The sequence below is a fragment of the Cetorhinus maximus genome, chromosome 9, assembly GCF_964194155.1.
Source record: "Cetorhinus maximus chromosome 9, sCetMax3.hap1.1, whole genome shotgun sequence".
In the NCBI taxonomy this organism is placed as follows: Eukaryota; Metazoa; Chordata; class Chondrichthyes; order Lamniformes; family Cetorhinidae; genus Cetorhinus; species Cetorhinus maximus.
In genome coordinates, this window is record NC_135887.1 from 143,903,772 (window position 1) to 143,929,735 (window position 25,964).

Consider the following 25,964-nt stretch of genomic DNA (forward strand, 5'->3'; position numbering starts at 1 on the left):
AAGAAATGGAAGGGGTCATCAACAGTGCTATCAAGTGACACTTGCTTAGCAATAACCTGCTCACTAATGTCCAGTTTGGGATCTGCCTGGGTCACTCAGCTCCTGACCTCATTACAGCCTTGGTTCAAACAAAGGCAAAAGAGCTGAACTCCCGAGGTGAGGTGAGAGTGACTGCCCTTGACATCAAGGCAGCGTTTGACCGAGTGTGGCATCAAGGAGCCCGAGCAAAACTGGAGTCAATGGGAATCAGGGGGAAACCCTCCACTGGTATATTTTATGTCTCCTCTGATACCTCTCTTCCTCCTCCAGAAGTGATAGTGAGGGTTTAACATCCGGTTCCTCATCGGTCCTATTTAGCCTGACCTCAATATGGGCACAGTTTTAAGAAAGCATGAATAGCTGCAAGAGTACAAACAATGAAACGACTGCTACAGATGCAGATGTTTGACACAAGTTGTCAATAAGCTGCCCTTTGAGGAACTGGAGCCGATGTTGTTGAATGGTCTATCCTTCATTCCACATAAACACTGAGCTTCAGCAGTGCTGTTCATGCACTCAAGATGCATTATGAACAAAGAACATGTTTTTAAGACTGAGGGTGTGCAATCCTTCAGCAACACATGTATTTTCACTGACTACATGCCATGAGCAGCAGACACAACAGGTCATCACCACCTCTTTGTTCTTTTGTCTGTGACATCTTTTGATTATCTGCTCCTATCACTGCTTGCTTATCCCCACAACCACCCACCCCCCCACCCCGCCCCCAACCTTAAACCAGCTTATATTTCACCCCTCTCCTAATTTTACTCAGTTCTGTTGAAGGGTCACGAGGACTCGAAACGTCAACTTTATTCTTCTCCACCGATGCTGCCAGACCTGCTGAGTTTTTCCAGGTAATTCTGTTTTTGTTTTGGATTTCCAGAATCCGCAGTTTTTTGTTTTTATCATCACGTTATCGGCCCTTACGTACAAAAGCCAAACTGATGAATTTTGCCCATGGAATGTTCAGTCATTCAGCAATTATATTATAGTTATCACTTTGTTTACATTTAAATATTGATTAAATTAATTGTACTGATTACTGATTGGATTGGAGCAATTTACCAATGCTCCAGAGCAAAACCGGAGGAAAATAATTGGTTTCATAACCATTTGGATGTTTTCACTTTTCGGTTAAAATTTCATTCAGATAATTGCAAAAGTCAAATTGTAGCATGTTTAACAGTAAATTCTCCAGGTTACAGCCTTGGCTACTATTTGGAAAGCTCCATGTCCTGGATTAGTCCATCAAAACCACTCCATACAGTTTTTTGGTGGTAAACTGGATTTCTGAAGTCTGCAATCTCCTCAGCTGTACTTAATAACTCTATGTAAATAGACCCACTAAAAACCTCAAGCTCATAGAAAAGATGCTGCATTGATTTTCATTTCATGAAACTGCCAATGAGTCCAGATGAAAATAATACCATGACTTTAATAGTTATGAACCTCCATCTTTATATCCTTATGAAAAAAGCCTCTGTTACTTTTAACATGACCTTCTTTAGGCTTAGAAACTGAAAACCACAGCACCTAGCTCACTCTCACATAGAAACAAACATTAAACAGGCAGATATGTTTGCAGTTTTTACAAAGCTTCTTAAAAACACATCAAGGATGAAACAAAGACGCAGCTGCAGGCATGTTTACCTTTTTAAATTCCACTAATGATTTTGGCTTTACAAATATTTTGTACATTCAAATCTTTGGTATTGTTTGCCTCATACTTTCACACAAGAGTAGATTTGATTCCTGCTCAGGTTTGAATGAGCAAAGTTCACAGTCCCAATGCCACTATCTCAAATCAGAATCAATTTAACTAGTGTACAGTGTGTGGACAGGAATGTAAAATAATACAAAAACATACCTGTGCAGCTTTATTGAGCAGCTCAAATGAACAATGTACCACATTGTCAGCTCTCTCATGGAAGTTACATATCAGAAACAACATCAACGGATTTCTGAGTGGCTGTAAGATAGATAGCTGCCCTGTGGCTGAACTTCTGTCTAGCAAATAGATTTGAGTGCTTTAGTTTTGAGTATCATTACAGAATGACAGTTTAGACCATATTTGTGAAGCAATGTCCAAGCAAAAACTAAGTTTGGTTGTGAGGAGAGTTACTATCTGCACCACAGCACCAACCCCAGAGGGTAGCAATGCCCACAAAGATGCGAAGCCAAGTTTCAAACTGTATCTGATCATTGTTTTCCCTGGATTTCCCAACCCTGTGGTGCATGGTAACTTCACTTGACCTTGTAACAGGAGGTACAGCTCTGTATGTGGTTGTCTGTTGACCCATATCCTGTGAAGCCAGTTCCTCCCAGTCAGTTCTTCACAATCAGTTGATACCAGGGCTTGCAGATGTGTTTGGCATCTGGACCAGTGCAGCCAACCAGGGTTAAGTGGGTGTATTTCACACCTGCACAATGCCATTCAGAACAGACAGCGCTAATTAGAAACGTCTAACATTATAGAAAATGAGGCATTTGCACATCTTCTTGGGTCTGCTGCTTCATCTTCCTTTAGGAGGAGCAGCTCTCTGCACACACTAATATTCTGCGAAAGCCAGGCCTGGCCAACTGGAACCACAGACACCTGGTTGAGATTCCTCGTGGGAAAACACGGAGCGTCACCAATACAGCCTGACCTGACTGGCATCTCTCCAGTAAGGTCTCCTTTTCTTCTCCCAGATGTCTCAGGTAGAAGGATTTATACTGATACCAGTAGCAATCCAGTGGAAAGGAACATTTTGAACACTGCAGCAACTCACCAAGGCTCCTTAGACAGCACTTTCCAAACCCACGACCGCTACCACCCAGAAGGACCAGGGCAGCAGACGCACGGGAACACCACCACCTGGAAGTTTCCTTCTAAGCAACTCACCATCTTAACTTGGAAATATATTGCCGTTCCCTCACGGTCAAAATTCTGGAACTCCCTAACAGCACTGTGGGTGTGCCTACACTACATGGACTGCAGCGGTTCAAGAAGGCAGCTCACTACCACCTTCTCAAGGGCAATTAGGGATGGGCAATAAATGCCGGCCCAGCCAGTGAAGCCCACATCCTGTGAATGAATAGTTTTAAAAATTGGCGCAAAACCTCATGGGAAGCCTAGTGCCAGCAAAGAGAATTTTTTAAAAAGTAACTTGTATATTAACGTTTATTCCCTCCACCAGTTTGCTTTAAATTACTTAACACCGTAACTGATTCCTTAACAATCCTAGATTCTTATTTCAATGTACAACCCGTACATTTGGAGCTCTCAAAGTCAGAAACTGGTTTGTACAGGTTCTGGACTTCAAAATGTCTCCGTTAATATAGAATCCACCTGTTGGAGGTAGATGCTGCCAACATCACAACTGTCACCGTGTGGTACAAAGTGGGCCAAGTTCCAGGGAGATGGAACTGCTACCAAGTTTCTGCAACCGGCTAAATAACTAACGCCACGAAAATCAGAGGCCAGCAGTGGAAAATCCAAACTTTGTATTCAGTCTAGTCTCACTGTCTGGAGAGTCGGACATTTCCTTCAGTCTATACAGATGGAAAGCAGAAAGTACGATGGATAAATATATTTGACAAAAATGTACTAGTGTTGACAAAACGTAACATTCACTAACCAACTGTAAAATAAACAATACATTACATAACATATTCAGCACTATCTGAAAGCCTTTTGTAACCATTATTTTAAATAGAAATCAAAATCTTTATGAAAATCTTGATTAATTGGTGGCCTGATTAAGATGTACTTTGCAAGATAAAGACTACAAGTGATACGTGAAGGTTAATACATGAGCATGTGCTAGTTTGGATAGGGAGTTTCTGTGGTTAACAAGAGATGTTCAACAGAATGACCAGAGCCATCGAGCTGCTAAATGTCCTAGTGCCAACCACAGGAATTGGTGCAGACTTTTTACACTTGTTAAATCTTAGAATACCTGCCCTTACACAGCCTTCACTCCTTTATACAGATTTTCCCCTTTGAATGCAAATTCCCATTGTTTCATTATGTCTTTGGACTTTACCTCTCTAATAATAATAATCTATCATAGTACTAATTTTACCAGTAATCTTTGGGAAAAATAAACACACTGTTTCTTAACTTCCTCCGGCTAGATGTAACATTTCATTCCCCCTCTTTTGAATTCAAACTACTCTGGTTTGCTAAAAAAATATAAATGTTCCCTTTACACCTCACTTTCTAAAACTTCACCCATGTTTACCTATTTAGCATTTCAAACCTAGCTTCTCTCCTTACATAATAGCCTTCAGACCAGCTGCCTTTAATTCAATTAAGTCACACACACACACAGATACAGAGACACATACCCCACTATTACTCTACAATAAATTCCAATAACATTATGAAAATTATTATATCTTCCTGACAAACTATAGGATGTGAACATTTACATGGGAGTGCAGTAACCTGCTACTGACCTGACTGCTCTGCTGTTTTGTAGGTGTGCTTTCCCTACCTGCTCACTTCAGCTTATACAACAACGGACAATCAGCGAAAGATGGGCGAGCTGATGCTTACGCCCAGCTGGAACTTCGAACTCTGGAGCAGTCATTGCTGGCGACATGCGTGGGGAGCATTTCTGAGCTGAGTGAGTTCATTGTTTTTCACTGCCAATTTGTGGATGTTTGCTGGCTATTTGTGATATTTTTCCAGAGAACACATTCTCCCTTGAAATGTTTATTTCAGATATATTTTCCTCTGAATCTTTGCATTCTTTCTGGATCAGGCACCATTTGAAATGTCCTTCCTCACTTTATTTAGCTCTCCTGGACATTAAGCCAGTCTCCAGCTGGGTATAGGCAGACTGCATTACCTCCTTACTCTGCTGTTTCCATTTATGTGCTGAGAATGCATGAGGGGGAGGGATAGTGAATGACTTTGTCTCACTGCTTTGGGAAAGTGCCTGCATCCTGTTCTATAATTTCCCCCTGCATCCTATTCAATCCTGAATTCAGAATGTGAGGAATCACAGCAGTGAAACTATCCTGTGTAACTTCTCACAGTTCTGACTTTTTTTAATATTGGCAGATTCCCTGTGTAATTGCTCCAAGTAATTTGAAACAATATTTTATAACAAAGCATGTTACACAATATAAGACAGACTTTGTCGGACAGTATTGTGGGCAATGTTTAGACCTTTGTAACCCTATGCTGATTGGTGTAAAAGCCTACATTCGAGGCAGCTGCTTGTTGCTAAGGTAAAATTCAGTTTGTGCCCACCAATGCACAAAGATCACAAAACCTGAAAACTGTAAATAGGCTCGTCTGAGGGCCAATTGGAGGCTAGTTGCTGCTTTAAATCACTGGCTACATTTCTTCCTCTCCTTTTAGTTTTAAAACGGTCCTTGTTCAGTGGTAGGTTCACTGTCTATTTGATTCAAGTGGAGCAGGCTTGAGGGGCTTAGGGGCCTACTCCTGCTCCTAATTCGTATGTCGATTATAACTTGTTGCCTTAACTCCACTTTCCTCCATTTCGAGGCGCTCTCATGTTTGCCTTTCTGCACCAGCACTGCCACATCTCCCAGTAGGCCTACCAGCCAGCCAGTGACACGAGGCCACTCAATGGGCCCCCCTGCCTTGAAAGCCAGTCTCTGCCCTTAATTGGATGGCAATCATGCAGGTGCCCAATTAGGAGCTCACCTCATGTAAAGTTGCATTGGCGGGCATCTTGACCACAAGCGTGGGCTTGGGATTTGTATATGGTCTCCTCGTTGGGTTCCCAGCCCATTGTTTTACATGAGGAACCTCATATAAGTGTAAGCGAAAAGTAAAAAGAAATAGAAGTGACAATGGCCTCATCACTTTGTATTTTAAGTGAAGAATGTTGAGATACACAGACTAGAGGGAAAATTCAGCAAAGCACAGTCCCAGAGAGGAGCCTGACTACATGGGAGTAGAATTGGAAAATCTGGATTACACCCCCATCTCTGACTTCTGCTCCAATCAAACTCTATTGTTGGAGAATTTGCCCTTATAAACCTCCAGAGAATATGTTGAACCTTTAAAATGTATGCCTCTAGCCTCACTTGGAAAAATGTGCAGTTTCTGGTTACCACACTTCAAGTAGAAAATACACGCTTTGGGAATGATACAGAGAGCAGCGAGAATCATCACAAGTGCAAAGGGAATGTGAACTATGAGGAGAGACCAGAGAAGTTAAGTTCTACAGTCTAGAGAAAGATCTTGTTGGGGTATCTAATGTACTAAAAAGCTCATTAAATGTCAGCCCAGAACATCACTTCTAAAGCCATTTAAGACAGGAGATCAAGAGGACATTTAAGTTCGTGAAAAATATGAAAAGACTCTTAGGAAAAAAAACTGCAACCAGATGAAATTTGGAATCAGTAAAATACGGTAGAGTGAGATGTTGGGTGATTTGGCGATCCAGTTGATGTTAGATTTGCTGAAATATTCGAGGAGTAAGTTAAGTGACTATTTATCATCCTATATTTTCTGATTTTTCTCACACTCTTTTCAATATTTGCGATACCCTGCATTACACGGCTTGTTCCTTGACCTAAACTTATTAAGAACCAGTTTCTTTCAGCCTAATATTTCCTGAAATTTGGAGCCTTCTATTCCTGCTCCTCGAAATCTAATTACATTCGAAGCTTTTCTAAGGAGAGTTCAAGCCCGATCTGTTTATTCAAATGCAGAGCAGAAAAACAGAAGAAAACTTCCAATTTCTACCAAAATAAAGATGATTATTGGCAGCTCTTCAGCCAGCAACTAGAATTGTCGTTAAGTGTGAACTGTGTGAGCTAAAAATGTGAGAAATATTCAAATGCCTGCGATGCTTAGATGGTGCCTCTCACCTTACATGCGCTAGAAGACATCCTCTCTATAGTGTTCATAATGAAACATTAATCCATGTTTCAACATTGTTGACTCTCATGGAGGGATCTATAAAGTTAAGTGAAATAATAACACAAATAACTCATTCCACAGTATACTGATTAAATTGCTACACTGAAAGCTGACAGACAAACCTCGGGTTGGTTTCTCTACGTCCTCACCTCTCACTCATTTTTGAAATGCCAGGAAAACCACAGACTTGGTGCTGGATCTTGAAGTCTCCGATTTGTTTTCAATCTGCAATAGCAAGACACTTTTCCAGTGACCATTACCACTCACTCTTTCTCCCGTAGCACAAGAGAGTTTCTGTAATATTTTACTGGTAGCAAAACAGCCGGTAGTATTTGATTTGGCTGCTTTTATTCATTAAACTATTTACTAAAAAGTGATCATCCTCCCACCTCACAAAAATCTAACCTACCCCTCATGTCTGCCTAACATTTAGATTCCAGTAAGTCCAGTCTGACCCGGAGTTTCAGAATCAGCTAGACTGGAAAATATGCTGTTTGTAGCAATTCTTGGTCAGAAAGCCGTTTTAAAATATTGAAACGGTTTGGGAGATGCTGCTTTCTAATAGTCTTAATTCTGGTTAATGTTTGAGGCAGAACAGTCTTTAGGGAGATTTTATAAAACTCTTTCAGTTCCTCTGTAAATGAAATCCGTGTGTGTTACTATAATCTCTTGTAAAGAGGCAGGATCCCTGAGTTCTGTCTACACAGAACTTCCCTCAATTTAGTCTACCGCATTCGCTGCTCCCAATGCGGTTTCCTCTACATTGGAGAGACCAAACGCAGACTGGGTGACTGCTTTGCAGAACACCTTCGGTCTGTCCGCAAGCATGACCCAGACCTCCCTGTCGCTTGCCATTTCAACACTCCACCCTGCTCTCATGCCCACATGTCCGTCCTTGGCCTGCTGCAATGTTCCAGTGAAATTCAACGCAAATTGGAGAAACAGCACCTCATCTTCCATTTTTATTCATTGTTTTATCCCCAGTTTTTAGCCTATTTTTGATCTTTTTTCCCACCACCATCCTTTCCCCCCCACCCCACCCCCACTAGGGCCACCTGTCACTTGCTCATTCTGCTTTCTACCCTTAAAGTCACCATTAGCACCTCCTTTAGTCAGTATCACCACCATCAACACTCCTTCAACCTTTTGTTTATGGTATCTCTCCTTTGCCTCCACCTATCGCTGGCCTTCTATCCAGCTTCACCTGTCCCACCCCCCCTTAAACAGTATAAATTTCACCACATTTGTACTTCTCTTTAGCTCTGAAGAAGAGTCATACGGACTCGAAACGTTAACTTTATTTTTCTCTCCACAGATGCTGTCAAACCTGCTGAGTTTCTCCAGCATTTTTTGTTTTTGTTGTGTGAGGTATTTTGCAGCAGTCTTCATTATAGAGGTAACATCCTATACAAGTAACATCCCAGAAATAGCTGTAACTTAGGAAATGGAAGGGAGGGAGGCACTCAAGAAAATTGCAATCGCCAGGGAAATGGCACTGAGCAAATTGTTGGAACTGCAGGCAGACAAATCCCTGGGTCCTGATGGACTTCATCCTAGGGTCTTAAAAGATGTGGCTAGTGAGATAGTTGATGTGTTGGTTTCAATTTTCCAAAATCTCCTAGATTTGGGGAAGGTTCCATTAGTTTGAAAAATAGCAAATGTAACTCCTTTATTCAAAAAGGGAGGGAGACAGAAAGCAGGAAACTACAGGCCAGTTAGCTTAATATCTGTCATAGGGAAAATGTTAGAAGCTGTTATTAAAGATGTTTTGGGAGGGCACTTAGAAAAATTCAAGGCAATCAGGCAGAGTCAACATGGTTTTGTAAAAGGGAAATCGTGTTTAACCAATTTATTGGAGTTCTTTGAAGGAGTCACATGGATAAAGGGGAACCAGTGGATGTACTGTACTTAGATTTCCAGAAGGCATTTGGTAAGGTGCCACATCAAAGGTTATTGCGGAAAATAAAAGCTCATGGTGAAGAGGGTAACATATTGGCATGGATAGAAGATTGGCTGGCTAACAGGAAGCAGAGAGTTGGCATAAATGGGTAATTTTCTGGTTGGCAGGATGTGATGAGTGATGTGCCACAGGGATCAGTGCTGGGGCCTCAACCTTTTACACTTTACATAAATGATTTGGATGAAGGGACTGATGGTAATGGTTGCTAAATTTTCTGATGACACAAAGATAGATAGGAAAGTAAGTTGTGAAGAGGACATAAGGTAACTCCAAAGGGATATAGATTAGGTAAGTGAGTGGGCAAAGATCTGGCAAATGGACTACAATGTGGGCAAATGTGAAATTGAACATTTTGAAAGGAAGAATACAAAGAAGCGTATTACCTAAATGGTGAGAGACTGCAGAGCTCTGAGGTTCAGAGGATCTTGGTGTCCTAGCGCATGACTTGCAAAAGGTTTGCAGATATTATAAATAATTAGGAAAACTAATAGAATATTGTCATTTATTGCGAGGGGAATTGAATACAAAAGTAAGGAGGTTATGCTTCAGTTGTACAGGAGACTGGTGAGACCGCATTTGGGGCACTGTGTACAGTACTGGTCTCCTTATTTAAGGAAGGATGTAAATGCATTAGAAGCAATTCAGTGAAGGTTTATCAGACTAATATCTGGAATGGGCGGGCTGTCTTATGAGGAAAGGCTGGACAGGCTAGGCTTGTATCCGCTGGAGTTTAGAAGAGTAAGAGGTGACTTGATTGAAAACTTTAAGATCCCGAAGGGTCTTGACAGGGTGGATGTGGAGAGGATGTTTCCTCTTGTGAGAGAATCTAGAACTAGGGGTCACTGTTTAAAAATTAGGGGTCGCTCATTTGAGACAGAGATGAGGAGAATTTTTTTCCCTGAGGGTCGTGAGTCTTTGGAACTCACTTCCTCAAAAGGCGATGGAAGCAGAGCATATTTAAAAGGCAGAGCTAGATAGATTCTTGATAAACAAGGGTGGTGAAAGGTTATGAGCAGAGAGGTTGCAAAGGTAGGGAGCGGTGAGGTTACAGAGGTAGGGAGTGTTGAGGTTATAGAGGTAGGGAGTGTTGAGGTTACAGAGATAGGGAGTGATGAGGTTACAGAGATAGGGAGTGATGAGGTTACAGAGATAGGGAGTGATGAGGTTACAGAGGTAGGGAGTGTTGAGGTTACAGAGATAGGGAGTGATGAGGTTATAGAGGTAGGGAGTGTTGAGGTTACAGAGCTAGGGAGTGTTGAGGTTACAGAGGTAGGGAGTGTTGAGGTTACAGAGGTAGGGAGTGATGAGGTTACAGAGATAGGGAGTGATGAGGTTACAGAGATATGGAGTGATGAGGTTACAGAGATAGGGAGTGATGAGGTTACAGAGATAGGGAGTGATGAGGTTACAGAGATAGGGAGTGATGAGGTTACAGATAGGGAGTGATGAGGTTACAGAGATATGGAGTGATGAGGTTACAGAGATATGGAGTGATGAGGTTACAGAGATATGGAGTGATGAGGTTACAGAGGTAGGGAGTGATGAGGTTACAGAGGTAGGGAATGATGAGGTTACAGAGATAGGGAGTGATGAGGTTACAGAGATAGGGAGTGATGAGATTACAGGGATAGGGAGTGATGAGGTTACAGGGATAGGGAGTGATGAGGTTACAGAAATAGGGAGTGATGAGGTTACAGAGATAGGGAGTGATGAGGTTACAGAGATAGGGAGTGATGAGGTTACAGAGATAGGGAGTGATGAGGTTACAGAGATATGGAGTGATGAGGTTACAGAGATAGGGAGTGATGAGGTTACAGAGATAGGGAGTGATGAGGTTACAGAGATAGGGAGTGATGAGGTTACAGAGATAGGGAGTGATGAGGTTACAGAGATAGGGAGTGATGAGGTTACAGAGATATGGAGTGATGAGGTTACAGAGATAGGGAGTGATGAGGTTACAGAGATAGGGAGTGATGAGGTTACAGAGATAGTGAGTGATGAGGTTACAGAGATAGGGAGTGATGAGGTTACAGAGATAGGGAGTGATGAGGTTACAGAGATAGGGAGTGATGAGGTTACAGATAGGGAGTGATGAGGTTACAGAGATATGGAGTGATGAGGTTACAGAGATATGGAGTGATGAGGTTACAGAGATAGGGAGTGATGAGATTACAGGGATAGGGAGTGATGAGGTTACAGGGATAGGGAGTGATGAGGTTACAGAGATAGGGAGTGATGAGGTTACAGAGATAGGGAGTGATGAGGTTACAGAGATAGGGAGTGATGAGGTTACAGAGATAGGGAGTGATGAGGTTACAGAGATATGGAGTGATGAGGTTACAGAGATAGGGAGTGATGAGGTTACAGAGATAGGGAGTGATGAGGTTACAGAGATAGGGAGTGATGAGGTTACAGAGATAGGGAGTGATGAGGTTACAGAGATATGGAGTGATGAGGTTACAGAGATATGGAGTGATGAGGTTACAGAGATAGGGAGTGATGAGGTTACAGAGATAGGGAGTGATGAGGTTGCAGAGATAGGGAGTGATGAGGTTACAGAGATAGGGAGTGATGAGGTTACAGAGATAGAGAGTGATGAGGTTACAGAGATAGAGAGTGGTGAGGTTACAGAGATAGAGAGTGGTGAGGTTACAGAGATAGAGAGTGGTGAGGTTACAGAGATAGGGAGTGATGAGGTTACAGAGATAGGGAGTGATGAGGTTACAGAGATAGAGAGTGGTGAGGTTACAGAGATAGGGAGTGGTGAGGTTACAGAGATAGGGAGTGGTGAGGTTACAGAGATATGGAGTGGTGAGGTTACAGAGATAGGGAATGTTGAGGTTACAGAGGAGGGAATGATGAGATTAGAGATGTAGGGAGTGATGTGGCCTTGGAGGGGTTTGATTGTGTGGATGAGAAGTTTAAATTTGAGATGTTGCTGAACCAAGTGTCAATGTAAGTCAGCGATCTCAGAAATGATGGGTGAATGGGACTTGATGCAAGTTAGGATACAGGCAGCAGAATTTCAAATAAGCTCAAGGTTTTGAGGGTAGCAGACTAGAAGACCATTGGAATAGTCAAGCCTGGGAGTACGCAGCAGGTAGTATGAGGGAACCTGTATTTTTTTAATTGAATTTGTATGTTTTGGGGTAGACCCTGCCTTGCAACGGAGGCTGAACTGAAGATGGGGCTGGGCCCTGGTTGAGGGATGTACAGGGACACAGAGCACCAAGTGTGTCTGCCTCGTGTGTGGTTCGAAAATGCGACCTCATGACCTGATGTGTGGTGTGAAAAGGTAACCATGAGATTTGGTGTGCGCTGTGAACATGTGACCATGTGAGCTGGTGTGCAGCACGAAACTAGCCCATGTGACAAGATTCCAGTTGACAGCGATTGTTGCTTCAGCGCAGCAGGGGAGCTGGGGCTGTGCCAGTGTAGCCTGGCCAACCCAGTGGTGCGTAGTCTCGGAAGAATTGACTGAGCAGTTGAGTGGCAAGCAGTCGCTGGAGCATCCTGAGTTTGAACCTTGTTGCCTGGTAACTAATTGTAGCAGGAGAAACAAGAAAAACTCCAGGCTGAGTTGGAGCTGCTGTCAAATGGAAATCAGATTTGTGTAGGGCAGAAGCTGAAATCCCTCGTGAGGAAGATACAGTTTGAGGGTTTTGCAATTCATGTGTGATCAGTAAAATCTGAGTGAACTGCTGGGCCAATTTGTGAGATCTGCCTTAGTTGTATCTGTCATTTAAGGTGCAATTTATAGTTTATATTCATCTACCATTTGCCTGTTAATTCATGTTTAACTCATATTAATTCAGGATGTTAGAGTATAGTATAGATAGTGTTTAGTGTTTGTTTAGTTGACTTTTGTATAATAAAAATTCTTCTAAATAGTGGAATTTTGCCTACTTTAAACAAAAAGTTACTGGTCCCTACCAAGATCGTAACAATATCCTGCATCAGGCAGTATTACAGAGATGGAAGTAGACAGTTTTTTTTCATGGAAGGATGTGGGGTTGGAAGCTCAATTTGGGATCACAGGCCAGTCACCAAGTTTGTAAAGAGTCTGGTTTAACCTCAGACAGTGGCTCGGGAAAGGAATGGAATCGATGACTAAAGAAGAGACTTTGTGCCTGGCTACAAAGACAAAGGTATTGGCATTATCAGTGAAGGCATCGAGGGAGATGGTGACGAGCTGGGTATCAAATACTTGACATGTTTTCAGAAGATGTTGCTGAGACGCGGCATGTAAATGAGAAATAGAAGGGAACCAAGCATAAATCCTCAGGACACAAACCATTGTAGGAGAATCTCCGCTATCACTGGATAGGTAAAAAATAAAACCAGGCAAAAGACAAATCAGTTCAGCTGGATAATGAAGGGAAACTATTGGTGACTTTTAAAAAGATGGAATATATGTTAAAAACACAAATATTGGAAACGCACCTCAGGCCCATTGGCCACTAGAAAGAGAAAATATATGATTAAAATATATACCATTCACCTATGCTCAAGTTGTGGCCTCATATTGGTTTCTGACCTTTTTGTTATGATTCAAATTTAGGTGATCTGGTGTCTCGAGCTATGCACCACCTGCAATGCTCAAACACATTGTCTCCAGGGATGAGCCCCTGTCGTCATGGCAGACAGCAGCCGATCACATGGTCTCCAGACGCTCTGCACACACTCTACTATTTCCTGCGATGTCCACAAATGGAATCAATGGAGAATCCCAACCTGGATCCACCCCGAGTTTCCTTAAATAATGAAAGGTAAAGCTTCGTTAATCCACAACTCTTCATCTTTTTTTATCAGTTTACATTTTCAGCTTCCTTTTCATTACTTCGATGCATTTTACTTAAAAAACCTTTTGTTAAACATTTTGTTTTCTAACTGTTGTAAAGTTATGTTTTTTTTAAAATTGCTTTTCATTTTAGCTTAGCTCTTGATGGATGTGTGATGGCCTCTCTGTCACATGGTTTATATATAGGTATATATATATATATATATATATATATATATTATATATAACATCACACCACATGGTATAGATCATGTCTTGTCCTCATGAGGCTTCACATGGTAAGTTCCCAACCTGGGTCCCACATTTGGGAAATGGTGGAGTGCACACCAGCTGATTTCTGTTAGAGAGAAAAGAGTGAATCGTCCAAAACTCTGTGTATCCAGCAATCAGTTACTCAGCAATGTTGGCAAAGCCATTAACTCAGTCGAAAATGACAAGATTAATTGCAAATAAGAGGAGGGAGACCTCTTTACAGGCACTGATACAGAATGTTACACAGGAACAGACTGTCGCCTGCTACAGTTAATACTGTGTCAGTGGCTTTGTTCAGGAGGTAGTTTGACAGTTTCTGGCACTAAAACTATATGCTCAGGTTTAGTGATGCTGTGTATTGAAAGAGTAAAGTGTATAACCAGTGCAAAGGGAACACAGATTGGGGAGGCAACAAGCCCAGGATCAGTGAAATACCCTTTCCCTGGCTGAAATGTTTACACTCATCTCATGTCTTAGTCTTGTTAAAGTATCAATATGGTACAAAAATATTAGTAGGAGGCAGCCTGGATTTCCTCTCTTTCTTGTATTCCTGTTTGGAATGGGAATGTGGGAATCTCTACAGGTAAAGGAGCTCGTCCACAGGCTTTGTGTCTTTACTGCTTCAGTTTTCTAATAGGTATTTTGTTATGATACGGCAGGTGGTATTTGCCAGGCTGACCAAATCCACAAAGGAAACTTGGCCACACTATTACAACTGTTTTGCAATTTGTATTTATTACGAGAAGGTTTGTGCACTGAGTTCAGAAGTAATGAGTCCACTAACACCTTTAGAGATTTTAGAAATTAAATTAAAACATTTATTAACAAAAGAAAAGAATAAAACACATACACAAGATTACAATTGACACTTAATATTATAACAATTCCCAAAATTCCTAATTAACCTAACTCCCAGTTATGCAGCCCCTTTAAGGCAACAGTCCAAAATAGATTTTAAATTTATAGCAACAATCCAGCAAGGTTACCACAAGCTCCTGCTCGACAGTGAAATTCCAAAGGCTTTTAACACAACTTTGGTTACTGGAACAGCAGACTTCTACAAAGTGGCTAGAGGCTTTTCCCCAAGTCTGTTTCACACGGTGTGTCTTTCAAAACTTACACAGCTACATCCCATATAGCCTTCCAATCCCCCTTTAAATATATTCCTTCCTCTTTAATCTGTAAACCCCATTGTTACCCCCATGTCTTTGGAATTTACTTTTCCCATAATATCAACATCTTTTATGTTGTCATTATGGACGCCGCTTTTGGGAAAAATCAGTGTAATAACCTGCCTTGTTTATCTTGTTAGTTGTAAACATCCTATCATGTCACTTTGAAAACCAAAAACCTCTCCACTTATCTTAAAATGCAAATTTCATTCATACCCTATCTGCTGAGGCTTCACCCTAGTTCACTCACCTGACTCTTTTGATAATTTCAGCTCTGCAGTCTATCCATCTCTAATTTAATTAAATTAGTCATGCGGTCAGAACCATCCACACGCACACACACAAACATGAGCCTACTTTACAACATCCCCCCATAATAACATTATGAAAAATATGATAGTTTCATGACAATTTGCCCTCAGATTTCGGAAATGTTTGTTAATATTTTGCAAACATAAATTGGGGATTTTCTTTGACTTTGTTAAGATGAAAAATAAAACAGGAAAGATGGCTCAACCATGGCTTACAAAAGAAATTATGGATAGTATTAGATCCAAAGAGGAAACAGATAAAATTGCGAGAAAAAATAGCAAGTCTGAGGATTGGGAGCAGTTTAGAATTCAGCAAAAGTGGGCAAAAAGATTGATCAAGAAGGGGAAATGGAATATTAGAGTAAACTTCCAAGGAACATAAAAACTCACTATAAAAGATTCTGTAAATATATGAAGAGAAAAAGACTAGCGAAGACAAATGTAGGTCCCTTACAGTCAGAAACGGGAGAAATTATAATGGGAAACAGAGAAATGGCAGAAGAATTGAACACATATTTTGGTTCTGTCTTCACAAAAGAGGACACAAATAATTTCCCAGAACTGTTAGGGAACCAAGGTCTAGTGAGAGGGAGGAATTGAAGAAAATTGGTATTAGTAAAAACAAAAATGGTGCTAGAGAAGTTAGTGGGGTTAAAGGCTGAAAAATCCCCAGGACCTGATAATCTACATCCCAGAGTACTAAAGGAAGTGGCCCTGTAAATATTGGATGCATTGGTGGTCATCTTCCAAAATTCTATAGACTCTGGAGCAGTTCCTACAGATAAGACGGTGGCAAATGTAACCCCACTATTTAAAAAAAGAGGGAGAGAAAACAGAGAATTACAGACCAGTTAGCCTAACATCAGCAGTGGTGAAAATGCTAGAGTCTATTATAAAAGATGTGTTAACAAAATACTTGGAAAGCATTAACAGGATTAGAGAAAGTCAGCATGGGTTTATGAAAGGGAAACCATGCTTAACTAATCTACTGGAGTTTTTTGGGGTTGTAACTAGTAGAATACATAAGGGAGAACCAGTGGATGTGGTGTATTTGGATTTCAAGAAGGCTTTTGATAAGGTCCCAAATAAGAGGCTAGTGGGCAAAATTAAAGCAAATGGGATTGGGGGTAATATACTGGCGTGGATTGAGAATTGGTTGACAGACCGGAAACAGAGAGTGGGAATAAATGGGTCTTTTTCCGGGTGGCAGGCAGTGACTAGTGGTGTACCGCAGGGATCAGTGCTTGGGCCCCAGCTATTCATGATATATATAAATGACTTGAATGAGGGAACCAAATGCAATATTTCCAAATTTGCTGATGACATTAAACTGGGCAGGGCTGTGAGTTGTGAGGAGGATGCAAGGAGGCTTCAGGTGATTTTGACAAGTTGTGAGTGTGGGCAAACACATGGCAGATGCAGTATAACGTGGATAAATGTGAAGTTATACGCTTCGGTGTGAAAAACAGAAAGGCAGAGTATTATTTAAATGGTGATATATTGGGAAATGTGGATGTACAAAGGGATCTGGGTGTCCTTGTACACCAGTCAATGAAAGTAAACAGGCAGGTGCTGCAAGCAATTAGGAAGGCAAATGGTATGTTGGCCTTCATTGCAAGAGGATTTGAGTTCAGAAGTAGGGATGTCTCACTGCAGTTATACAGAGCCTTGGTGAGACCACACCTGGGGTATTGCGTACAGTTTTGGTCTCCCTACCTAAGAAAGGATATACTTGCCAAAGAGGGAGTGCAGCGAAGGTTCACTAGGCTGATACCGGGGATGGCAGGACTGTCGTATGAGGAGAGATTGGTTCGACTGGGCCTGTATTCACTAGAGTTTAGAAGAATGAGAGGGGATCTGATTGAAACGTATAAAATTCTAACAGGGCTAGACAGGCTAGATGCAGGAAGGATGTTTTCCCTGGTTGGGGAGTCTAGAACCAGGGGCCACAGTCTCAGGATATGGGGCAGGCCATTTAGGACTGAGATGAGGAAACATTTCTTCACTCAGAGGGTGGTCAGCCTGTGGAACTCTCTACCACAGAAGCTGTGGAGGCCGGGTCACTGAGTATATTCAAGAAAGAAATTGGTAAATTTTTGGATATTAGGGGCCTCAAGGGGTATGGAGAGAAAGTAGGAATATGGTGTTAAGATAGAGGATCAGCCATGATCATGTTGAATGGCAGAGCAGGCTTGAAGGGCCGAATGGCCGACTCCTGCTTCTAGTTTCTGTGTTTCTATGGAAAATACCACTTGTGTAGCCACTGCATAATAGGAGTGTGAAACTGCTTGCTTAACCTGTTGTTCAAATTTTTGAGATACTTTACCTTTCCAGGGTAATTTATGCGAGATTGGACACTTCTTGGAGCTGAAAGTGGGGGCCTTTGGCACTTCTGGGAGTTGTGCAATACACACGAATAGTGATTTGATCAGGATAGCCATTGTGCTGTAGGATAACTTCGATCCTGACTGCAGGTGGGACCAGAAAATCCCAGCCTATATTTTATGGAACTTTACTTTATCTCATCTCTGCATGAGCCCTGAGCTCTGCCCATGGGCATCAATGGGAAGAGGATAACCAGGGAAAGAGTAGGGCCCATAAGGGACCAAGGGGGCAATCTATAGGTGGAGCCAGATGACATCGCTAGAGTGTTGAATGAATACTTCACATCCGTCTTCACCCAAGAGAATGAGGATGAAGGAATCGAACTCGGGGAGAGAGACTGTGAGGTTCTTAAGCAAATTGATATAGGGAGTGACAAGGTATTGGAGGTGTTGGCAGGCTTAAAAGTGGACAAATCTCCAGGTCCAGATGTTTTGTGTCCCAGACTGCTGAGGGAGGCAAGGGAGGAGATCGCAGGGGCTCTGACCCAAATTTTTAATTCCTCTCTGGCCACAGGGGAGGTGCCAGAGGACTGGAGAACAGCTAATGTGGTTCCGCTATTTAAGAAGGGTTGTAGATATAAGCCAGGGAACTACAGGCCAGTGAGTCTCACGTCAGTGGTAGGGAAACTATTGGAGAAAATTCTGAAGGAGAGAATCTATCTCCACTTGGAGAGGCAAGGTTTGATCAGGGATAGTCAGCATGGCTTTGTCAGAGGGAGGTCATGCCTAACAAATTTGATTGAATTTTTTGAGGAGGTGACCAGGTGTGTAGATGAGGGTAGTGCAGTTGATGTAATTTATATGGATTTCAGCAAAGCCTTTGACAGTGTCCCACATGGTAGACTTATAAAGAAGGCAAATGCACATGGGATATAGGGTAATTTGATAAGGTGGATTCAAAATTAGCTTAGTTGTAGGAGACAGAGGGTAATGACAGAAGGATGCTTTAGTGACTGGAAGCCAGTGTCCAGTGGCGTACCACAGAGATCTGTGCTGGGTCCCCTATTATTCGTCATTTATATAAACGACATAGATGACTAATTGGGGGGTAGGATTAGTAAGTTTACGGACGACCCAAAGATTGGCAGGGTGGTTAACAGTGAGGTTGAGTGTCTTGGGCTACAGGAAGATATAGACGGGATGGTCAAATGGGCAGATAAGTGGCAGGTGGAATTTAACCCTGAAAAGTGTGAGGTGATACACTTTGGAAGGAGTAATTTGACAAGGAAGTATTCAATGAATGGCATGACACTAGGAAGTCCTGAGGAACAAAGGGACCTTGGCGTGTGTGTCCATAGATCTCTGAAGCAAGAGGGGCATGTTAGTGGGGTGGTGAAAAAGGCATATGGGACACTTGCCTTTATCAATCGAGGCATAGATTACAAAATTAGGGAGGTCATGTTGGAGTTGTATAGAACCTTGGTGAGGCCACAGCTGGAGCACTGTGTGCAGTTCTGGTCTCCACATTATAGGAAGGATGTGATTGCACTGGAGGGGATGAAGAGGAGATTCACCAGGATGTTGCCTGGGATGAAACATTTAAGTTATGAAGAGAGGTTGGATAGACTTGGGTTGTTTTCATTGGAGCAGAGAAGACTGAGGGGCGACCTGATCGAGGTGTACAAGATTATGAGGGGCATGGACAGGGTGCATAGGGAGCAGCTGTTCCCCTTAGTTGAAGGATCAGTCACAAGGAGGCATAAATTCAAGGTGAGGGGCAGAAGGTTTAGGGGGGATGTGAGGAAAAACTTTTTTACCCAGAGGGTGGTGACGGTTTGGAATGCACTGCCTGGGAGGGTGGTGGAGGCGGGTTGCCTCACATCCTTTAAAAAGTACCTGGTTGAGCACTTGGCACACCATAACATTCAAGGCTATGGGCCTAGTGCTGGTAAATGGGATTAGGTAGGTAGATCAGGTGTTTCTCACGTGTCGGTGCAGACTCGATGGGCCGAAGGGCCTCTTCTACACTGTGTGATTCTGTGAGCTGGCATGGTTGGTGTAAGGGGAAAGGATGGTGGGTGGGGAACATGAGTTGGCACTAAGTTGGCATAGGGGCTATAAAGGGCCATGGGGGTGGGGAGAGGGGCATAGGTTGGCACGGAGTGTATGATGGATTGTGGGAGTAAGTACAGGGCATGAGGTGGCATGTGTTGCATGGATGGGGCATGGAGAGAGCGTGAGGTGAGGGGGTGTAAAGAGTGAGGGCTGGAGGAGTGTTTCTTCTTTACTTTTAAATTTTGGACAATGCCAGATCCCTGAGGCATGCCTTTGGCCCAGACCCTCCTACTCAGCTCTTCCAGGGTGACCCGTCCCAAATTCCAATCCAACCCAACCCCCCAGACCAAAATCCAATGTCCAGGCAGCCATTCGGAGAGCCTGGAATTCTCCCGACTTTGTGCATCTGACCCGTAGTGAAAATTCAGGCCAAGTAGTTTTTATATGAATGCTCTCACACGTTAAGTGCTGCTGTCCTGCATGGTTTTAATCCCCCAATAACATACAAAGTTTACTATTTTCCAATTTCCAATCCATAAAACCTCTTTTGTACCTTTTAATATATTTGACTGATTGTATGTCCAAATTATTTTTTAATATGTTCTATTCATGAGGATATTAACTCTCGCTGCCTCGTGTCTTTTATTTCTACATCATCCTTGTTGATTCAGCCAAGTCAAAGAAAAGTTGTTGCTTGCAAAAAAAAACGATACTTGCCTTTTATTCCAGTGAATAGAGTGACTGTTTCCTGGGAACGATCTGGGTATTTTTAGACTCGCTCTTTTCGTGTCATTAATTTGCTGATATCCTCTTTTTCTTTCTTTACTGAATGGAAGTGCATGTCCCAGCTGCCAAACTTTACCTTTTCCTTGGGAAATCTCATTTAAAGATTGCACAATGGATTGCATTCTAAACATAGAAAACAATTCAGTCTGTCTCTTTAAACAAGCAACACAAACCGTGTATTCTGCCACGGGAGACATCTGACTGCTGCAGCTTCCTGGTAAGATTGTTAATAGAATCATTATCCACCCCCTATATCCATGGAAAAGCCTCCATGGGATTCATGAGAATGCTGGGAACTCCTTTGAGGATATAAACATATTGTTAAATATTTGGAAAACATAATGGTTTGGTTAAATCAGAGATGATGTGAGAATGCAGCAGGTGGCGTTCTGTCTTTATGAAGAAAGTCACTTCAGATTAAATAAAATCTGAATATGTTGGTGATCAACGTCTTAAAAGAGAAAAGACAGATTAACATCTCGACTGGATCGCTGTTGTTAGAGCTCAGTTTTGACGAATATTCTACACCCAAAACATTTCCCATCTTTTCTCTATGTGGAACATGATGGGATGGATTCCTCTGTAAGTCCAGAATTTTGTACTTTTCTCTCTGGTTTCCAGCATCACTTTTTATAAAATATTTCCAGGCCATGTTTTACAGCCTGGCTGGGGTGTGTGTGTGTCCACCCCCCGCCCCTGCCCCCGGCAGGTACAGCGAGCCATTCAAATCTCCATTCAGTTTGGTAGGACTGTAATATCCCACTGGGTGGGAGGGGCTGTCAAATCCTGGCCCAGGAGATTTTTGAACAATTAGGTATCATGCAAACCTCATAAAAATATACTTCACTCATAATATAGTTTCAATCACAGTTTTTGACCGATTCCATAATTTTTTGCAGGAGCAATAATTCTGACAATCACTGTAGCCCGTCGGAGAAGTGAAATATGACAGGTTATTAAATTTGTTTAGTGAGCTGCTGTGTTCCAACGAAGAGTCACATTGGACATGTTCCGTTCCCTGGAGGCTCCTACCCCAGACGATATGCTCAGCGACACCTCGGAAGTCTCCACACAGGGACAGCGCGGGATTTAAGCTGGAAACTTCGGATGGTTCTGACTGTCTTAGCAGAATAGTTATCCAGGAAAAGTTAGAAGAATTAAAAGCACCTCTAGCTCCTGGGTAACTATGGTACTGATCCCCCTCCCACCCCTGACTACCGCCCCACTCCCTCGTCAATCAAAAACCTGTCTAACTCAGCCTTGAATATATTCAATGACCCAGCCTCCACTGTTGCTCTGGTGGAGAATTCCAAACACTAAAGATACCTCAGAGAGAAGAAATTCCTCCTCATTTCCACCTTAACTGGGAGACCCCTTATTTTGAAACTGTGCCCCCTAGTTCTAGATTCCCTCACGAGGGGAAACATCCTCTCAGCTTCTACCCTGTCAAGCCCCCTCAGGATCTTATATGTTTAGATACGATCACCTCTCATTCTTCTAAACTCCAATGAGTATGGGCCCAACCTAAACCTCTCCTCATAAGAAAATCCCTTCATTCCAGGGATCAACCTAGTGATTTGGAACTGTTCCCAATGGAAGTATGTCCCTAGGTGCCTCGCTATCTTACAGTGTTTATTATTTTTTATGGAATGTAGCTTTTGGTCATTTGATCTAATACCTCCTTATGTAGCTCAGTGTCATACTTTGTTTTATAATGCTCGTGTGAAGCACCTGGGATTGATTCATGATGTTAAATATAAGTTGCAGCTGTAGTAGGTGGTTTATTTCTCCATTTGAGTTTGAAAACCCAAGTTTTTCTAATTGCTGTTCATACCTTTGGCATCTGATGCTAGAGATCAACTTGATAATCCATCTCTGGACTAAATCCAACCCAGCAATGTCTCCAGCTTTGAAGAAGAGTCATACGGACTCGAAACGTTAACTCTGTTTCTCTCTCCGCAGAGGCTGTCAGACTCGCTGAGTTTTTCCAGCATTTTCTGTTTTTATTTCATATTATCAACACCCGCAGTATTTTGCTTTTATCCTACATGAATGTTTCCCTTGTGTTTCGGTGGTCAAAATTGGGCCCAGCACTCCACCTGTCGTCTGCCTGCTGCATTGTATTGTTTGAGGGTGAGTTCTGTTATTGTTTAAATTGGTTTCTCCACATTTTAATGCTCAGCTTTTCTCTTTTGCTTTCCATTAGGCCATTCATGTTGCTGCCTCCGCTAATGGAGTGGATGCGAGTAGCCATTACTCATGCTCAGCATCGGCGCAGTTTAACTGTTGACAGTGACGATGTGAGACAAACAGCCCGTTTGCTGCTACCAGGCCTGGATTGTGAACCACGGCAACTAAAGTATGTGCGATTCTTTTATAAAAGCTAGCCTGTCATATGAGCGGAGGTGTAGGGGAAGAGTCGTCTGCGTTTACACATTCGGGGTGTGTTTAGGGAGTAGAACGATGCAGTTAGATGCCAGGGTCACAAATATGGACCTGGATATTCAGATCAGCAGAATGGTCTGAATGATCTTTTCTAATTCCAACTTTCTCATAAACTGAGAAATTACAGCGTGATTTTACTGTTCAAATGGTTAAAACTTCAGATCGATATGTTCATTGTCTCTGCAATAATATCGCACAAGGTCATTTCTAGATGATAGTATGTTATAGTCTGAAAAATTATGAAAAAAGCCAAATAGCAATACTGTTCCTCACTCTAGTCATCCCAAAGTCATAAATTTGTACTTTATTTTAATGTGTTTTATTAAATTCAAAGAAGAAGTAAAAATTAATACATCTGGGAAGAATTTCCACTGCTTGTTTCTTGTTAGCAACTTTAAAATATAAAATAGAATGGGAAGATTGCTTATGTTTGTCTTTGCAAGTTTGTGCTGTATAATAGAAACCTGTCCAGCTGCACAGTTTATGCAGCCTGGGTTACCGGAATCTCTGTATTTAGTAAATTTGACTTCAATTTTCAGTGACACAATCTGGACTCCACTCAGGACATAGAAACCCTGCTGTGTATTGGGCAAATCTTCAATGAAAGACTCTCATGTGCTTTCCACAATTGGAATACATAATGGGCAAAAGGACATCCAGTAATGAGTCATGAGCAAGCTATATTCAATCAGTTCGCCAGATCTGAGATTGGAGGACTGAGTTTAATAAGGTGATACATGTCATTCAAACCTTCTCCAGCCTCAGTGAGATTGAGATGTTAAACTCAGGGATGGCATCTTGGTCACCTCGATGTGTCGGTTTGCGCCTCAGATACAAAAGGTGCATCAGCGACAAGACTCATCAGACAGAAGCCGCTTGAGACCATTACAGTGGCTTTGGGTTTAATATTGTGAGCTTTACTGTTTTTCCCTGTTATTCATCACTGTCTTTAATCTATCATTTCATAGAGAGAAGGACCAAGCAATTTTGGAGCCTGGGCTCAATGCTGCATTCTTGAATGTTCTAATAGAATGGAGGAGGAGGAGAAGGGACATGTGCCACTGAGCGCAGTTTTGGGAGGTGGCCCTCCGCCTGAGATCCATGGTCCAAGGAAGCCTCAGCAAAGTTATGAGGATCAGAAGGATAGACCCAGACCATGGGGGTGACTAGGTTGACCAAGGGCCTACCGAAGACTCTCCTATCTGCAGATGAGCAAGAGACAATGCCACACACATCTGCACTTGTCCAGAGCTCTGGTGGATCTCATCTGCCACATTCTTTGGGAGGAACTAACGCCCTGTGGAGTGGGAGGTCATCCCCTGCCAGTGGTGTTGAAGGTCACCACCGCGCTCAATCTCATTGCCTGCGGGTCGTTCCAGGGATCCACAGGGACCTGTGCATCATCTCGCAGCCCACCACACATAGATGCATCGAGGAGATCACAAATGCCCTCCACAGCAAGGCTCATCAATGTGTCAGATTTACACTTGATGAAGATAGCCAGGTTGCTAGAGTTAATGGGTTTGCAGCTATTTCTGGCTTCCCTAGAGAACAGGGTACAGTCAGCTGCACCCGTGAGGCTTTGAGGGCTCCATGGCATCAGCCCCTAATGTTTATCAAGCGTAAAGGGCTGTTAACGTATGAAATAGGCACAGAAGTAGGCCATTCGGCCCTTGAGCCTGCTCCACCATTCATTAAAATAATGGATAATCTCTTTGTGTTTTGATTTCCACATTCCCATCTAATCCTGATAATCTTTGATTCCCTTGCCTAACAAGAATCTATCTACCTCCACCTTAAAAATATTCAATGACCCCGCCTCCACCACCTTCTGAGGCAGAGAATTCCAAAGTCGCACAACCCTCTGAGAGAAAAAAATTCTCCTCATCTCTGTCTTAAAAGGACAACCCCTAATTTTAAAACAGTGCCCCCTAGTTCTGGACTCACCCACGAGAGGAAACATCCTTTCCACGTCCACCTTGTCAAGGCCATTCAGGATCTTGTATACTTCAATCAAATCACCCCCTCACTCTTCTAAACTCCAGTGGAAACAAGCCCAGTCTGTCCAACCTTTCCTCATAAGACAACCCACTCATTCCAGGTATCAATCTAGTAAACCTCCTCTGAACCACCTCCAATGCATTTCCATCCTTCCTTAAATAAGGAGACCAAAACTGCACACAGTATTCGAGGTGCGGTCTCACCAATGCCCTGTATAACTGAAGCATAACATCCTTACATTTATGTTCAATCCCTCTCGTAGTAAAGGATGCCACTTTAATTGCTCCCAGATTCTGGGCGGAGTGAGATGATGGCCACGTTGTTCCTGTCCCTTTACACTATTCCATTGCATTGAAAAGGAATCACAACCAGTCACATTGAGAGCAAGTTCAGCATTCAGACTTGCACCTTCTAGCCTCATGTTTCCCCAGGCCATGATCTCAAAGAATGGTGCACTCTGTATGCGCTCGCTCTGGGAAGTGAAAGTTGACACAATAGTGACAAAGTTGCCTCAAGGAACTCGAAGTAGCCATCGCCACATTAATGAGAAACTACAGCGGCCAGTGAGGTGAGGACATGGTTGGGGATATCGCCCTCCCATCCAGGTCTTGCCCTTTGCCACTATCACTGAGGAGACACAACTGCCGCTAATCCCTTGAGGCTGCTGAGCTGCCCTCACAGAATGGTGTGTCGTGAGGAAAAAGGGTTACAAATGCTTTACTCACACATTTCCAATAAAGATTTCAACAGATCTCCATGACATCAGACAAGGGCCCAAAAACTACTCTCAGTGAGGTTGACTTCACATCAATGTGAATCTCACACAAGGAGACTATCATTGAGTGGGAGGACAGCTAACCCTCGCAATAAGAGGATACATATGTAAATAATGACAATGCCTTTGGTTGACCAAGCAATTCATA

At 42.5% G+C, this 25,964-nt stretch overlaps 1 protein-coding gene across 1 annotated transcript in view; it reads left to right on the forward strand.

Annotated features, from left to right (window-relative positions):
* The window catches only part of abtb2b (ankyrin repeat and BTB (POZ) domain containing 2b), a 313,371-nt gene that overhangs the window by 214,725 nt on the left and 72,682 nt on the right, over positions 1-25,964 (forward strand). The window contains exons 3-5 of the mRNA XM_078549577.1: positions 4,509-4,655; positions 13,456-13,663; positions 22,802-22,954. Of these exons, the coding sequence (XP_078405703.1) occupies positions 4,509-4,655; positions 13,456-13,663; positions 22,802-22,954 (508 nt within the window). The remainder of the gene's footprint in view (positions 1-4,508; positions 4,656-13,455; positions 13,664-22,801; positions 22,955-25,964) is intronic.